This window comes from Phalaenopsis equestris, unplaced genomic scaffold (genome assembly GCF_001263595.1).
Source record: "Phalaenopsis equestris unplaced genomic scaffold, ASM126359v1 Scaffold000347, whole genome shotgun sequence".
Lineage (NCBI taxonomy): Eukaryota > Viridiplantae > Streptophyta > Magnoliopsida > Asparagales > Orchidaceae > Phalaenopsis > Phalaenopsis equestris.
In genome coordinates this window covers 1921641-1939775 of record NW_018164789.1, presented here as the reverse complement: position 1 = coordinate 1939775, position 18135 = coordinate 1921641, and the positions used below count along the sequence as shown (strand labels likewise).

Below are 18135 nucleotides of genomic sequence, written 5' to 3'. Positions count from 1 at the left end.
TTTCTATATATATATATATATATATAATGAAATCAAATAGCATGAATTATTTTATTTTAAATTATACAGCATAAAAATATCATTGTTTAGTCATCATTTTTTAATTTTTTTTTGTTTAATATTGTTCTACTTTAAATAATTTAATGTTAATTTAAATTATGGGAGCTGAAGTTATGATTGATTTATTTTATCCTTTCAATGACTTAACATTTTGGAAAGATATTTACAAATTTAAGTGATATTTAGATGTCATCAAAGATTTAATTATATATTATTTATGGAATGGTTATTTAAAATTTAATAAATCAAATAATAAAGTTTTTGGTGATAGCAAGATGCGAGAGCCGTAGTCGATTGTTATGAAGGCGGTATGTCACCATGAATGTTGTTGATGGAGAGTGTAGCATTGGCTTGTCATATAGGACGTAGTTAAAATTCATTGTAGTAGTTGGTCGTGTGAGCCGCACATGGTTGCTTCATGAGCGTCAGTTGGCCACAGGACCCACAGTAGAATGTGGTTGCAGGAGTTGTGTGTCATGCATGTTGTAAGTTGTATTTGTTGAAATTCAGAATAATGTGGAATAAAGTGAAATACTTGATTGTTTTATTGATATGAACTAGGATATAAATAACTCTTACAAAAATCTTATAAAAGAAAAAATAATAATAAGTAAATGATATGAAGGGAAAAATATATCACCTAATATCTCCAATAATCAATTCATATTAATTATTATGAGATATATGAAATAACATAAAATGATGAAATAACATAAAATAAGAGAACAAATAATTCATAATCCAAGGAAATAAATATAAAATAGTAAATAAAATATCTTCTTAAGTCTAAGGAAATAATTTATTCACCATAACATCTTACAAGAATAAATTATTTTCTATTATAGCTTTTAACACTTCTCCTGAAGTTTGGAATGTACGTTAATAATTCCTAACTTGATGAGCAGTAGCGAGAATTGAGAAGAGTTTAATAGTTTTGTGAAAACATTTGTTGGTTGTTATAAAGTAGACACATGAGTCAAATTTATTATTCCTTTTTAAACTTTCTCTCGTATGAAATGACAATCAATCTCGATGTGTTTTGTTCGCTCATGGTATACCGTGTTCGAGGCGATGTGAAGTGTTGCTTGGCTATCACAAAATAAATTAACATGATATGAATGTATGATTCTCAAATCCTACAAAATTGTTCTTAGCCAAATAATCTCGCATTAGGTAGCGGCCATGGACCGATATTCAAATACTACACTAGAACGTGATATCGTGGTTTGTTTCTTATTTTTCCAAGAAATTAATGAACTCCCAAGAAAGATACAATACATAGTAACTGATATTTGAGTGTCATGACACCTGATTCAATTTGCATCACAAAAGACATTTAGTTGGGTTGAACTTTCTGCTGGGAGGAAAATTTCTTTTCTTGCTGTTTGTTTTACATAACGTAGAACACGATGGGTTGCTTCTAAGTGTGACACTCATGGCTTGTCCATAAATTAACTTGAGATATGAACTGCATATGCCAAATCAGGTTGTGTAATAGTCAAGTAAATTAATCTCCCAACTAGTCTTCGGTATGATGATGGATCATTGACATATTCTCCTTCTGATTTGCTAAGAGATAAGTTTTATTCCATAAGGAAAGTAGTTGGTTTTGCACTGAGGTACCCATAATCCTCGAGTATTTCAAGAGCATACTTTCGTGGTGAAAGCACAATACCCTTTTGAGATCGCACAACCTTAATACCAAGGAAATATTTTAATTGTCAAAGGTCCTTTAATTTCAATTGGTTCCTTAAGAATATTTTGATATATTAAATTTCTTATAAGTCATTCATTGCAATGATGACATCATCTACATATATAAGAAGACCGATGAATTTACCATTCTGGGATCAGACGAATAAGGAATAATCTTCCTTTGATTGTATAAAATTGGCTTGCTTTAGAGTGGTGGAAAGCTTGATGAGTCATTGTCGTGAAGCTTGTTTGAGACCATATAATGATTTGTGGAGTTTACAAACTTGAGTCTCCCTCTTTCGTCCGAGGTCAGAAGGTAGCGGCTAATATATGTCATCGTCGAGGTTCCAATGCAAAAAAAGCATTATTGACATCTAGTTGGTGGAGATGTCATTACTTGGTTGAAGCTAACACAAGGAGTAGACGAACAGTTACAAGCTTTGCTACAGGCGCAAGGGTTTCCTGATAATCTAGTCCTTCAATTTAGTTATACCCTTTTGCCACTAATCTGGCCTTGTAGCGTTCAATTGTCTCATCTTCACGAAGTTTGATTTTGTATACCCATTTGCATCCAATTGGTCTTTTTCCAGGCGATAATGGTGCAAGGGACCATGTGTCATTGGCGTTGGATGCGTTAGCAACCTGTCACTTTGGATTATGAGCAGCTTCTACAAAGGTGCTTGGCTCCTTTTCAATTGAAAGAGAGGTGGTAAAAGCATGATGTTTAGGTGACAATCTAACATATGATAAGATGTAGCTTTGGCCAACACGGAGTTTGTTGTTGGGGGGTGTCGCGAGGGAAGAGAAATACCAACATGATACTCACACAAATAGTTAGGCGTTTTTGTTGTTCTCATTGGTTGTGGTTATGATATTTGTTCATTTGGAGTTGCAGCTTGTTCTGAGAATAAATTTGAAGTGAGTGAAGGTGAAAGAGTCTCTTGAGTGGGGATTTTGTTGTTTTGATAAGATGTAATATCTTCTTGAGGTAATTCATTGAATGAAGGCATGTCGGTGTGGGTGGTGAAGTGCAAAATTGAACATTTATCTATAGCAAAGGAAGGAGAAGAGAAAGTGTTTTCATGTAAACGAACATCTCGTGATACAAAAACCTTCCCAGTTGAAAAGTCATAAAATCTATAGCCCTTTTGCACGTATGGATGCCCTAAGAAAAGATATCAAATGGCTTTGGGATCAAAATTGGTTGGTCGCTGATGATGTGTTGGAGAAAAACAAAGACACCAAAACATGCACAAATGATCATATGTGGGTTGTGTTTGGAAGAGCATTTCAAAAGGAGTCTTTCATTGGAGAAGGGGTGTTGGAGTTCGATTAATTAGGTAGGTGGCAGTTATGATTGCATCTCCCCAAATTTTTTTGGATAAATTAGCTTGAAAAAATAAGGCTCGGGCTATGTTGAGTAAGTGGCGATGTGTTCTTTCGGCTACACCATTTTGTTGCGGAATGGAGACACAACTGGATTGGTGAATGATGTCTTTATCGAGATAAAGATTCCTCAATATGAATTCATGACCATTATAACTTCGAATGATTTTGACCTTTAAACTGAATTGTGTTTCAACGAGGTTTATGAACTTAATGATGTATGAATGTGTATCTGACTTATGGTTCATCAAATAAGTCCATGTGCATCGAGTATAATCATCAACAATTGTGAGAAAATACTGCACTCCTGTGATTTTCCTGTGATTGAAGGAACTTAGTACCCTCCCCAGATGTCAACAAGAATTAATTCAAAATGTGTTTTTGAGTCAATGGAACTTGTTTGAAAAGATGAAAGAGTTTGCTTAGCCAATGAGCAAATTAAACAATAAAAAACATTACAAATTTTCTTGCCTATACTTGAAAAAATAAACAAGTTGAAAACTTTATTCGATGGGTGGCCTAGATGTTTATGCCAAAGATTTGGGGATGGTGAAGTAACAACATTGCACTTTCTCTTTTGTGGATTATTAAGGTAGTAGAGTCCTTCTCTTTTAGTTCATGTCCCAATCATCTTCCCCAATTGTTGGTCCTGTAGCACATAAGTGTGGTTATTAAAAATGGCAAAATATTGTGAATCAAACACAAATTTGCTAATGGAAATCAAATTTAATTTGAAGGAAGGGACACATAAAACATTTTGTAGAACGAAGTCAGCAAAATGGATGTTGTCTATGTGTGTGACAGTTACAGTAGCTCTGTTAGACAAGTGAACTTTTCGATTGGTGACACTGGATTTTGTAGTAAGTAGGTTGGCTGAATATACCATGTGATATGTGGCTCCTGTGTCACGAATCCAATGCATTTCTTTGTCAAAAACATATACACAAAAGATTTTATCTGAGATATCACTCATGACTGATGTACTGCCAACATGATTAGCCATCAAATTAGATTTTTTCTCTGCAAGTAGTGATATGAGGCTTTGATATTGTTCAGCTGTAAGGGTGAATGGTGCATGACTTGTCGATGTATTGATATCTACATGGTTGACTTTGGGAGCCAAATGTTTTAGTCCAGGTTTATTGCCCGTTGTATTGGCCCTTTTGCAGCTTCCTACATTCATTGATGGTGTGTCATTGCCATCCACAATAATCACATTTCAGATGTGCTCGACATATGTTTGAGGTATGCCTAATTTTGTCACATTTTTCACAATTTAAATGAGGATTTTTAGGCGTGAAAACCTTCTTTATTTTTTGTGCATTATTCTTCAAGGCAAAAGCCAAAGCTTCCGGCTGCGACACACTTACACTGTTCATCCCGCACTGTTTTTTCCTCTTGGAGCGTGAGAGAATGTGTCTTGCTGACATTGGGAAGGGGATCCATGAGAAAAAATCTGCCCTCATATACCAGTGTATGTTTCATTAAACCCCATGAGAAATTTCATGGTTTTTTGGTTTTGCTGAAACTGCATTACTTACTTTATGACACCACACGTGCATTTAAGAATGTTATAAAAGGTGTCTCGTTCATCCTATAGGCCTTTGAGCTTGGTGTAATAAGCTCCAACTATTATATCGCTATGCTTGCAATCATGGATGACTTCTTCGACATGAAAAATATGAACATTGTTGGTACGAGAAAAACGTTTCTTCAAGTCAAGCCAGATTTCATGAGCACTTTCATTATATATTATATTTGTTTCAATGTCTTCTGCAATTGAATTAAGCAACTGAATTAAGCAACGGTTGTTGCAGCGCCTCCATTGTTGAAGTTCTGCGGTGGACATTTATGGTGGGTTTTTGACTGTGTCATTGACGAAACCTTCTTTGTTTTTGATGTTTAGAGCCATCAACATGGCACGACTCAAGATATTGTAGTTTTCTCCATTCAGCGGCTGCGTAACAAGCATGAGACCAGGTTGATCTGAGTAGTGAAGATAAAAGGGGTCATTCGAATTATTGAATGTGTTAAATTTAGGCTTGGCTGAATTTTGAGTTTTGTCTGCAATATATTTCGACCTATAATGAACATAAATGGGGGTTTCAATGTGGAAGAGGAGATGGTAAGACTCAGAATTATGTTTGCTCTGACACCGTGTTGAAATTCAGAATAATGTGAAATAAAGTGGAGATGATAAAAAGGGTCGTTCGAATTATCAAATTTGTTAGATTCAGACTTGACTGAATTTTGAGTTTTGTCTGTCATGTGTTTCAACCTATAAAGAAGATAAATGGGGGTTTCGACGTGGAAGAGGAGATGATAATACTTAGAATCGTGTTTACTCTGATATCATGTTGAAATTCAGAATAATGCAGATTAAAGTGGAATATTTAATTGTTTCATTGATATGTACGGAAGTATAAATAACCCTTACAATAATTCTATAATAAGAAAAATAATAAAAAGGGAATGATATGAAATGAAAGATATATCACATACTATCTCCAATAATCAATTCATATTAATTATTAGGAGATCTAAAAAATAACATAAAATAGGAGAACAAATAATTCCTAATCCAAAGAAATATATATAAAATATAAAATGAAATATCTTCTTAATTCTAAGGAAATAATTTTTTCATCATTACTTCTTACAATAATAAATTATTTCTTATTATAATTCATAACAATATTAGTAAGCTATGACAACGTCCGTAAGTCGCAAATGTATGAATCAGGAGTTGCACTAGCTGTATGTCATTTACGTCGTAGTTGAATATATAGGTAATGGCGGTGAGTTGTAATAATGTCTATAAGCTATAGAGAATATGGTTGGACACTGCACAAGTTGTGAACCATATATGACACATAATTATATAAATTGAAGTTGTGAGTTATGATGATAACATTCATAATAAGGAATCATAAGGGTTAGAATCAGAAGTTGCACGAGTTGTGAGCCACATAAATCATAATTTATGGCCCCATAGGTCATTATAATGAGCTCAGATAACACATTCGATGCACTTTTTATTAGTCGAAACATTTTATTAATTATTAATAATCTAATTTTGCTTACGCTTCCCCTGCCTGAAATCCTCAGCCAACCTTCTTCTTCTTCTTCTGCTCCCCATCGCGGCCGAAACGTTAGAGATGCAGTTGTGATTGGAGTTAGTTTGGAAAATACCTCCGAAACTCCATTCTTTCTTACCCTTCCGCCCCCCGCCCCGCCTCTAAGGTAACGGTCGTCTTTCTCCCCCTTCTTCTCACACCCTTTCGCGCATTTTCGTTCCTCTTAATAGCGTAAATTCGGGATATAAGGCAAAAGATTGGAGAAACTGGATTCTGTTTTGTAGGATTTAGGTTAAATACTGCTCAAATTCTTCCACCAAGCATCTCCACTAACTCCGTCTTTTGTTTTGTTCTCTTTAGGGTTTGCGGTATGTTGCTTATCTTCCTATAATCTTATCTTTTTTCTTTTTCAGGTTGTCGCAGAAATTTCGAATCTAATTCCAAATATCAAGGGTAAATGACTCAAGCTTTCTGCCACAAGCTCACCGTGAATTTTTAGATATTTTTCACAATTTTCTGATTTCACTGGGCTTTTCTTTGCCAGTGAAATACATTAAATTTAGGTTTGTTACTGCGATTAACTAGCTTTTGTTTTTTTCAGTTTATTGAAGTTATAATTAATCTGTTAGAAACACAAGCCTTACAATGACTGTACACAATTTATAACCTTTATACGAAAATAGAAGACAATGTTAAGTTCTTTTTGATTTTCAAGCCAACTCAATTCAATGTTGAGCCCATTGATGAATTATTCTTCAACTTTTTATAATTTAAAACGAGTATTTCTTTTAGCAGTCGTGCGTTTTATTTTTTTTGTTTGAGTTCCTCTTTTTATTCTCTCTTAAGTTAAAATTTTGATTAACTGATGTTTGAATTTGAAATATTTAATCAGATATGCTTTGCTTAATCTCTTCTCTTGCAAGGGAGAAAGTGCTTGCCAATGTGATATATTGCCTTGTGAACTTATTACTTTTTTGGGACATTTACATACACACCTCCCAATTCCTATGTATTTAAGTATTAAACTTGACTTTTTACATTTACATTTCATTTCACATGAAAAATACCACTATGTTAACTTTTTTTAAAATTGAAATACACCTTTTCATTCATAAGCAAGGTGTCATATATGTAAAAATTAAAGTTTAGGAGGCAGATATGTAAATACCTAGGAATTGAGTGGTGTGTGTATATCTTACTATTGTTTTTTCCAAATTTGAAGCTGCTTGGAGAGATGTGATTTATAAGCAATTGGCAGTGTCAGATAGCTTTGAAGCTCATGTTTCAATTAAAATACAGTAATTAGATGATTGCCGCAACACCTGCAAAGTAAGTGATAAGAAGGAAAAAAGGGCGAAAGGAATTTTACTCCCTTAAACGGTGTATTAACTCAATAAAGAAATCATAATCCTTTTTTGTCCAACGCTCACGCGAGCGCCCGCGCGCACACACATACACATACATACTTATATATACATACATACATGTATATAGTTACACACACACACACACATACATACACTTAAGTACATACACATACATACATACATATATATAGTCACACACACACACAATATATATATATATATGAATGATGGCCAATAAGAGCTAATAAAGCAAATGCAATTAAGAAATATGGGCATGTGCGAGTCACGTGAGCTGCTTATGAAGTGGTTGCATCAGTTCCCTTCTTCTCCATAAGACTTGACTAGAGTTCATTGACGGGTGCAATTCCATCATACAACTGGTGGTATTTGGAAAGATTGGAGACATTGAATGTGGCTGAAATTTTTACATTAGGCAGAAGATACGCCACATATGAATTGTCATTGATTCTAACTTCAATTGGAAAAGGTCCTATCATTCTTGGTTTCAATTTTGTTCTAGTGCCAACAGAAAAGCTTTGTGTACGCAGTCGTATCTTCACCTTCTTGAAAAATCTTCAGTTTTTGATTCCTATCAAGTTGTTCCTTGTATTTGAGATTGCTCCGTTCTATGTTATCTTTCACTTCTTGTAACATTTGACCAAATTGACCCACAATTTGGGAGGCTTGTAGATGAGAGGAAGTTGGGGGGAGAGCCATATCAACAATACTATTAGGTTTATTGGTATAAACAATGCTAACGGGTGATCTACCTGTAGTTCTATTCACCATATTATTGAAGGTGATTCGAATTGACCCAATACATCGTCCCATTGCTTAGGTTTTTCATTTGCAATGCATCTAATCACATTTCCCGGAGTGCGATTCATCACCTTTGTTTGATCGTCTGTTTGCGGGTGTTAAGCCGAACTAAACTTGAGCTCAGTTTGAAGACATTTCCATATTTCGCGCATAAAACAACTAATGAATTTAACGTCCCAATACGAGGTCAGGCTGAGAGGAACACCATGAAGACTTACAATATCTTTTGAAGAATAATTTGACAACATTAATGGCGTCAAAAGTTTTTTTGCACGCAATAGAACGAGTCCTTTTTGAAAATTTGTCTACTACAACCATGACGGAGTCAAATCCTATATTTTTCTTTGGAAGACCCACGACAAAATCTAGTCTTAAGTCCTCTCAAATGGTCTTTGGAAACGACAAAGAGATATACATTCATATTTTGAGATATTCCTTTATATATTTCACTAATTGAGCATTTTTCTACAAAACCACATATGTCTCGCCTCTATTTTGGCCAAAGAATATGGATTGGACTAATGCTAGCGTTTTGTCTCTTCCTACATGAGTGGCCAAACCTCCCCCATGCAAATCCTATATAGTATGTTGTTGAAGTGAAGTATTGGGAACGCACAGCTGATTAACTTTGAATAGAAAACTACGGTTCAAGGGATAGTTGGCAGATGCTATTCGAGAATTACATTGTGACCATACTGTTGCAAAATCTGAATCATCTAAATACAATTCTGGTAAGAAATTAAGCCCCGTTATGGTGGATTGAACAGCAATGAGAAGGCTAGCTAGCCTACTCAACACATCTGCAACTAGATTATTTTGCCCGGCTTTATGTTTTAATACAAAACTGAATTTTTCTTGATAAATGATCCATCTCATTTGCATTCTATTCAGATTTTTTTGTGTTTATTAAAATTGTAGAGTGGCGATCACTATAAAGCATAAACTCTTGATGTATCAAGTAATACTCCCATTGTTTAAGGGTGCGTATTACAATATATAACTCTTGTTCATATCCAAATCAAGAATAGTAGAATCAAAGCAGAACTAAGACAATTTTTTGGTGTTGAAGCTGAATTCTTGTTCTTCTCCCCATATGAAAGTTTTCTGCTTGAGATAATCAGTTATCGGAGGCATGATTATACTGAAATTATGAATGAATTTGAGATAAAAGTTGGCTAGCCCGTGGAAGCTCCTAACTTCGGCGATAGATGTTGGCGTCAGCCAAAATAGAACGGTTTCCACCTTACGTGGATCTATTTTAATTCCATGCTTGGACACAGTGAACCCCAAGAAGCATACCTCTTCCAATGCAAATTCACATTTAAGACGCTTAAGAAACAACTTATGGTCTTTCAAGGCCGATAAAATCAATCTTAAATGATGAAGATGAGTTGCCATGGAGGAAGTATGCACAAGAATATCATCGAAATAAGCTACACAAAAATGCCCAAGGAAAGGTTTTAAGTACCTCATGCATTAATCTCATGAATGTGCTTGGCACATTACACAATCCAAATGGCATGAATCTCCATTCGTAAAGAGCATCACGAGCCTTGATGGCTGACTTCCATTCATCCCCTTCACAAATTCAAATTTTATGGTAACCACATCGGAGGTTGAGTTTGGAGAAATTTGAGGACCCATTCAATTTGTGTAAAAGCTGTTCTAAGCTTGGCATTGGGAAATTAAATTTAACGGTAATTTTGTTAACTGCTCCACTGTCTATACACATCCTCCGGTACCAACTTTTATTTGGAACAATAAGGGCAGATACGGCACAAGTCTTGCAACTTGGTCGGATTAATTGCTTCCTTTATAATTCATCTATTATTTCTTGCAAACTTGATATTCCTTTGGGCTTAATTTGTAGTGAGGTTAATCAGGTAGAACAGAACCCGATATGAAATCTAATCTGATGTTGAATAACATGTTTTGGTGGCAATTGATTTTGCTGGTCTTAACTGGTGGTGTAGGTAGCAACAACACCGTCTTTCCTTTCTAATCGATAGAGTAGGTGTTAGCTCGGCCATCATACCAAGCTCCATCATTGAACTGCCAAGGCCTTCCCAAAATGAGATGATAAACACCAATATTAATGACATCTTAAACCACTTCGCAAACGAAGTTCTCACCAATAGAGAATTTCACCATGCAAGTGTCAGTCATCAAAACGTCGATTCCTCTTTTAACCCAACTAATTTTGTATGGATGTGATCTTTTGGAAGTTTCTAGTTATAATGCCTTGACCGCATTAGCAGCAATTACATTCTCTGTACACCCACTATCAACTACTAGTTGACAGACTTTACCATTAACAGTGTAACGCCTTCTAAATATGGCATGTCTTTGAGTGTTTACCGATTGTTTTGGTGATAGTAGAATTTTCTCCATGACACATCACAGAAACTCCCCATTGTCACCTGACACATCTTGACATTTATTATTGAAAAAAGATGGTTTATCATGGTATCTTCTTCCGATTCATCATCAGCAAGTTGTAACTGCCGCAGATTCGGGCACTCATTGGATCTATGCCTGGGTTGGAAACATTGAAAACACTTAGAAGGTCCTGGTTTACCATATATTCCTTGTCGTTGGTACTTGGGTTTCTGTACAGGTTCGAGGTCTTCCATGCCAGCCTTTTTAATCGATTTTTGGGACTGAAGAGGGCTCTCTCTAGCGACATTAGATCCACCCTTTCCGATTTTCTTCAGTGTACAGTTGTATTGTACTTCTGGTTTTAAACTTTGGGAGTTCGACTCAGCAACGACTCAGCCTTAAATGCGAAGTTTACTGTCTGGGACATGACGAAACCGTTTTCATACCCAGTTTTTCTTGAATAGCTTCTCGGAGACCTCCAATGTACCGAGCAACCAGTTTTTGATTAGTTTCATTTTGATTATTCTAGGCACCATGCCTGTAAAACTCTTATGTGCATTGGCTCACGGAACGGTTGTACACACACATTTGATATTGTAAGTACAACATTTGCCCATAATCTGATGGCAGGAAATGACTTCGGAGTAATTGCTTCGTTCTAACCCAACTTCTTACATTCCTCTGAAATTGAAGTAGCTGCAGCCACCAGGAGCCAACTCCTCGTTTTATTTTACATGCAACATATCGAACCTGCTTCTCCGAGGGAATATCCATATAATCGAAGGTCTTGACCGATTGTCTTCGATGTGTAGATGTCCCACTAAGTTCATGATACTATATCCAATCTAGAAACTTGGTTCTTCCCAAAATTTGTACTACTTTTCGATGTATATAAAATTCATCCTTTGGATCATCCCAATCAAATCACTCTTTTTTCTTTTTTCTATAAATGAAAAAATTAACGTAAAATCTTCTATGAAAAAAAAAGATCTTGAATTTGTAAATTCCAAGAAGGAAGAAAACCAACAGGTCCAAAAAAATTTTGTATTGAATCTACTAAACCAAAAGAATAAAAAAACTACTGTTGAAGAAGATTACGCAAGCTTAGAAATAAAAAAAAAGGTAAATAAAAAAATGGTATATAAAAAAAAATATATATATATAAGAGCAAGAATGAAATGGAACTAAATTTATTTTTGAGAAAATTCATGTCCATCAAAAACTGGAATATCAAATTTCACCTTAAAATCATGAAAGTGTCGTTCATACTTTAATCGTCGATAGGAAGAATGTTCCATTAGTAGTGGTTCCTCTTCTGAATCCCAATCTGAAAGATAAGTCTCCGGCATTCAAGAAGCCCGGATGTAGCCATCAAATCAGACCGTAAGGAGTGCCTTGGGTCACGATTAACTACAACGGGAAAATCAGTAGCAGGTGTAGTTGCCAAATCGCCCGGTGTGGCTGCTGGTGGAAGGACCCCACTATTCTTGAAAGATCTAAGCTGTCTTGGATCCTCTCCAACAAAAAGTTGGAAATCCACAGGCAGTTTATCCACCTTTTGAGTAAGAGCCAATTGAGCTTCGTATAGGCTTTCTCAGCACTGATCTACGTTGCCTGTCCACCATTTGAAGAATGCTCTGATACCAAATCTGGCACCGCACCTGCAAAGTAAGTGACAGGAAGGAAAAAAAGGCGAAAGGAATTTCTCCCAGACAGGGTACCACTCCCTGAAACAGTGCATTAACTCAGTAAAGAAATCATAATCCTTTTGGTCAGCTTTAGTGTTTGTGTGTGTGAGTGTGTCAGATTAATATAAAAAAAGAAGCTAGAACTATCATATTAAGAGCTAATAAAGCAAACTCAATTAAGAAATCTGGGTACCTGCGAGTCATGTGAGCTGCTCATTAAGTGGCTGCATAAATGATGCTTTTATGTTTAGAAATTATAATTAACTCATGTTTTTCTACGACTGTGGGATGCTTATAATAATCAAACCTAATTTCATTTATTAACTGATAATAATCCACTTTGTGATGCAAATTGCAGCATTGCTGTTATTTTGTATATTAGTTTATTATTATTATGGGACTTTTACATGCATACCACCCAATTCTTATTTGTTTACATGCCTCACACCTAAGCTCTGCTTTTTTACATTTATAACAACCAAAGCTTTCGTGTTACATAAAAAAATCCACCATTTTACTTTTAGAAAGTGCAATACAAATTTTCATTCTCGGGTAAAGTGGTATGTGTGTTAAAAGTTGGAAGTTTTGGGTGTTAAGTATGTAAATATATACAACTTGAGTGGTATATATTTAAATCTTTCCAATTACTTGTTTATGTTCTTTCTAATACATCTTTATTCTTTCATTCACATGTATAATTTTATGTGATTCAAGATGCATATCGACAACATGGTTCAATACAACTTCAAAAAGATCACTTATGGCGATACAGTTATGATTGGAGTTATTTGGGAAGCCAATGACGAGATAGCGGCGTAGGAAAATACTTCTTCCCCTCCCTTCTTCCCCTCCCTTTCCACCTCGCTCCTAAGGTAGTCCTCGCTTGTTCTTTGGGCGGAGTAACGAGTTAAATCCTATCTCCGGCACAACAGCTCCGGGTTACACCTTGCCCACGGCAACCGCGTGACCGTGGAGAAAGCAAGGGAGACATTAAGACATGGCTACGATAGCCCGAAGACCGCCGGTTTCACTTGATACGAAGAAGAAAGAAATGAAGAAGAAGAAGAATATGGAAGAAGATCAGAAGAACAAGATGGGGCAGGAGATTGAGGAAATTTTCAGGGCTAACAAGAAAAAGAGGAAGGAATCCCCTGGAGTTGCAGGGCAAAATTTAAAGGCAACTGTGGCAACAGGAAAAGAAGATAAAAAGGTTAATAAGAAGAAAATGCCGAAGGAAGAGAAAGAGAAGAAGAAGAACAGATTTCTTGTGGATGAGAGTTCTGAGAATCCCTCGAAGCGGAGGAGGACAGGGGAAGGGTTTGCTATCTACTCTGAAGAGGAACTTGGCATTGGTAATCAAGACTCCGGCAACACGGCTCTGTGTCCTTTTGACTGCTCATGCTGCTTCTGAGTCTTGTTGTATGTTGCAAATTTTAGGCAAACGCTTTTCTTTTCTCTTTTTACTCGTGTCGTTTTGAGCCAGTACATTTCTTTTTGGTACTTGTGATGTTTAATAATTTTTATCTTTCTATCAGGCATAAAAAAATGTTGCTTGTATGAAACAATTTGGTAAAAGTGTTGATTCTTGGATGGAGTTTCTGTTCTAATTTTACTAAATATGCTATAAGCAATTAGTTTGTTGCAAGATTGTTCTTCTTTACTTCCTGGTAAGGTTTATGGATCGACAGTTCTTTTTTGTTGCTCGTAATTGATTATGAACTTGACAGATGTATAGCTGAATCTGTCATGTTTTAGTATATGACTCCTGGTTTGTTGGTTTTTATTTCCTGTTCTTATTTTTTGTTGCGTGATTTGTAACTTTTGAGGGTCTTCAGCTATTGATTCTGATTGTTAGAAGTGAAAGAATTGTGAATTTTATATAGAGAAGCTATGAAACGAATGGGGAGGCAGCTCGTCTTTGAGCTTGGATCCGGTTTTTGCCTTTGATCGAATGAGAAGCAGTATCTTCTGCCTTTGATCGAGCGAGAAGCAGGTCCGCCTCTAGAAAGGGCCGGAAGAGGGATCGATCATTGGCTATAGATGGCGAAACCATGGATGTTGATGACGAACACAAGAGTAAGAAGCTGCGATCGAAGTCACGTTTGAAGCCACGCTCATGGCCACCTGGCGAAGTCATGCCTGGAGAAGGATCGATGGATTCTCCACAGAAGCTGAAGGCAATAAAGCTTAAAAAGAAGTCAGAGAAGGCCAGAAATTAGGCGGCTCCCAATTTCAAACTTATAAGCACTTGTTCTCTGGAAATTGAGGCGTTGAGGTGTGCAACTTACTGTTATTTTTTTCTGTCATTAATGTTTGGTTTTACACAATGCCTGAGAGAACTACTTCAAAATTCTATTTTATAAGCGTTGCTTTGGTAACCGGATGGATGCTATTCTATTTTATAATGATACTGCTGAGTTATAAACCACTGCTTCATTTGTATTCTTTTTGGAGCAAATATTAGCGATGGGATCTGTGGGCTCAGAAAAGAGAATGATGAAGATGTCAATGGTCTCGTGGAAACTTTTTTACACCTGCACAGTTTCTGAAACATTTAGGTGGGGTGATGTTGCTTATGCTTACACTCATCTGCATGTTCTTGATGTTACCAATTCTGCCACCTGATGATGATGATACATTTGCTGTTATTTGCATTTTTTTCTACTTGCTTAATTTCAAATCAGAAGAGTGTTATATTTTATATAAATTACTAATATACATTTTTCTGCTCGTTTAATCTCAAATCTGAAGGTTTTTTAATTGATTTCTGTACTTCTCTGAGCTAAAATCTTTGTTGATTATTACAAACTTCAACTTGTTTCCTTCGTTTTCTTTTCTTAAAAATCCTCTCCAATGTACGTATTATGTAGTCCTGTAGTTTTGGGCATGATTTTTTTATTCGAAATGTATAAGATTTTTGAGCCTTTATAAAAATACTGTGCTTTCTAATGTACATATTTATGTAATAATTTCTTATTTGTGTAAATTGATTTAAATAGAATTAGCAATGGCAGTGATGGTTGCAATTTAAAAGAATTAGGGGTACTTTAGACTTCTATATAAAAAACCTACTACTCGTCAAATGAATAATAAAAAGCTTTCTGTTTTTGAAAAGCACGGAGAAAGCATTTTATTCACATGTCCGATTTTAGTAAACATTAATTTAATTACATTGTTCTTCAAGCTGCTTTTAAACTAACTTTTTATGAAAACAAAAGCTCACCTTTCTTGACTTAATTGATATTTTTTATAATAAAGTCATATAAGGCCCACTTATTTGCATGAAAATGTCTTGTCTTAGGGTGTATTTAGTTTATTGTTTAGGCCATGTTATGTTCGGATGCTGCGCCTTGACATTGTTTGTGGTAGTGTTCACGACGCTATTTCGTGAAAGTAGACTACATAAAATGGTGTTTTGAGAACTCGCTATTCATAGAAATACCTTACTAGGGGATTGGTTAGCTATTATGATTCACACATTTGTTTTAGGATGGTAAGCATTTGATAAATGGAGTTGAGTGCCTAGAAGTTTTCATAGTATTTTCCATAGCTGAGTTGCAAATTGCATTTCTCAATCAAAGATAATGTCTTGGGCACATTTTGAAGTTTTTCAATCTTTATTAGAAAGGCTTTATAAAGATTGGAAACATCAATGATTTTTCTATTATGAGTCGTTCTTGGAAAACGATGAACAACTTCAAATTCTAGTCATCATCTCTTTGTTTTTGGTGGCAATGACCATGAAATTCATGTTAATATCTTTCAATGAGTGTTTTGGAATTGGAAAGGGTTGATATAAGGCACATTTTGCTTCTCTTCTTCCCTCTTTAACGATGATGCAATATTTATGAAATATTCTACCTTGCTTTTCACCTTGGCTATAGATAAAATTAAAAAAATTATTGATTTGATAGGATATGAGAATGTAACAATTTAGAATGAATGGATGAAGTTGGAGATATATGAACTCTATGTTTCCTTACATTCTCTTGAGAAACCCTCATGTAGACCTTGAAATATATCTTTAGTTTTCATTTTTTGCCCATGAACATTCCTCATTAATGTGTTTTGGTGGTTTGTCATTTTTTTTTTCAATTGGATGCACGTCTCATTATTCAACGAGCAGAATTCTTTGAAAGGTTATGATGAGTCATATGACCCTGCGGTTCTTCTACAAAACCTTTATGCTGCTATGCTTTTAGATATATACGAGTTTGTTTTAAACTATTTTAAGGCAACCAAGATCCCCTTTTTATTGGTTCTCTATTTTGTTCTGATAGCATATTATTTATCTTTTTGTATGGTTCGTGAGCACTAGGTATTTTTCTTTAATATTAAAATTTCTCTTTTTTCAATTTTATGGATGAAAGAAAAGCTTATGTTGCAAATTTTTACTTCTATTTTCTCCCATTTTATGTGATATTTATACACTAGTGAGTTGCAATGAACAAATCAAGATAACACAATTTTTCTCCTACATGGGAGAGAGAATTTAAGCTTATTTTTTTGTGATGTATGTCTGAAAGAGATAGAATTATATAATCTAGCTGCAACACATTTCAACAAATAAGACTAACAAAATATAATGTAGGACTTTTGTGAGAAAATTGTAAGGGAATAACTAGAAAATAAATGAGATCAAATGAGAAAAAAATTAAATTAATGATAATTTTATGTAATACAAAAGATTTATGTTGTATAGCTAATTCTTAATTCCTCAATTCAATACTTCACAATTCTTTCATCTTATTAAATTACAAAGCAACTTTAAGGAATTATTGTTCTCCATAAAATGCTGACTTGTAAATCTTAAAAACTCTTTAAGGCAGCTTTACTTGGCTTGTAACAGTGTTTTTAGAATTTTTAAAATAAAATTTTTTTTTTTGAAAACAATTATGCATATTATAATTTTTTTTTTCTTTTTGAAAAGTTAAATAGCGACTTTCTTATAATTTCCACATTCTAACCGCAATATATATTATATATATATATATATATATACAACAGCTAAAATTCAACTTTTACATATGTGTCACCTTAACTACACATGGAAAGGTATATTTCAATTTTTAAAAATTAATATAATGATAATTTTTTTATGTAATATGAATGATATAAATGTAAAAAACTAGAGTATAGATTTTAGATAAGCAAATACATAAGAATTAGGCAGTATGCAGGTAAATGCGTCTTAAACCATTTGTTGCCAATTCTAAAAAATATACATATAATTTCTTACACACTTGCCCTTTTAGACTTGGACAAAATTACAATTCAAACCCTCGTCAAAACTTTTCAGCATCTACATCATAACTTATGGCATAAACACATTGCGTATCAGAGTACAAATTTCATAGATTCCAAAATTATTGGAATTAGGTACCAACAGCAACATTGCACATGCTCTTCACATTCTGCAATCAGATACCACATAAAAGAATGCACAGATTTTAGCAGAATCAGATCTCAATACAAGACTTCATCTTTTAGTTCAAACCTTGGACAATTTTCAGCTTAATTTTATAATAAAAAGGTTTACACAAAAGCCCCATGTATTCATATATCAAACAACTATACTTCCAGTTTTTACATATAAGTCAACAAATGTATATATTTCACTATTTAAAAGTTAAATTTTTTATGTGATAAAAAAAGATTGCGACA

At 34.6% G+C, this 18135-nt stretch overlaps 1 protein-coding gene across 2 annotated transcripts; it reads left to right on the top strand.

Annotated features, from left to right (window-relative positions):
• The first annotated feature begins 6188 nt into the window (after positions 1-6188).
• Positions 6189-14065, top strand: LOC110026018 (uncharacterized protein C6G9.01c-like). Of its 2 annotated transcripts, none has more exons than XM_020726758.1 (3): positions 6189-6384; positions 6632-6671; positions 13186-14065. In XM_020726758.1, exon 3 carries the CDS (start codon positions 13469-13471, stop codon positions 13880-13882), a length of 414 nt encoding a protein of 137 aa, XP_020582417.1. In that variant the 5' UTR covers positions 6189-6384; positions 6632-6671; positions 13186-13468; the 3' UTR covers positions 13883-14065. The 2 variants fall into 2 exon arrangements, with proteins under 2 accessions (XP_020582417.1, XP_020582418.1); XM_020726759.1 differs by having other exon boundaries at positions 6632-6781.
• Positions 14066-18135: the final 4070 nt, after the last annotated feature.

Excerpts from the sequence above, each read along its gene's own strand:
- LOC110026018 (XM_020726758.1), top strand. The coding sequence starts at position 13,469 with ATGGCTACGATAGCCCGAAGACCGCCGGTTTCACTTGATACGAAGAAG.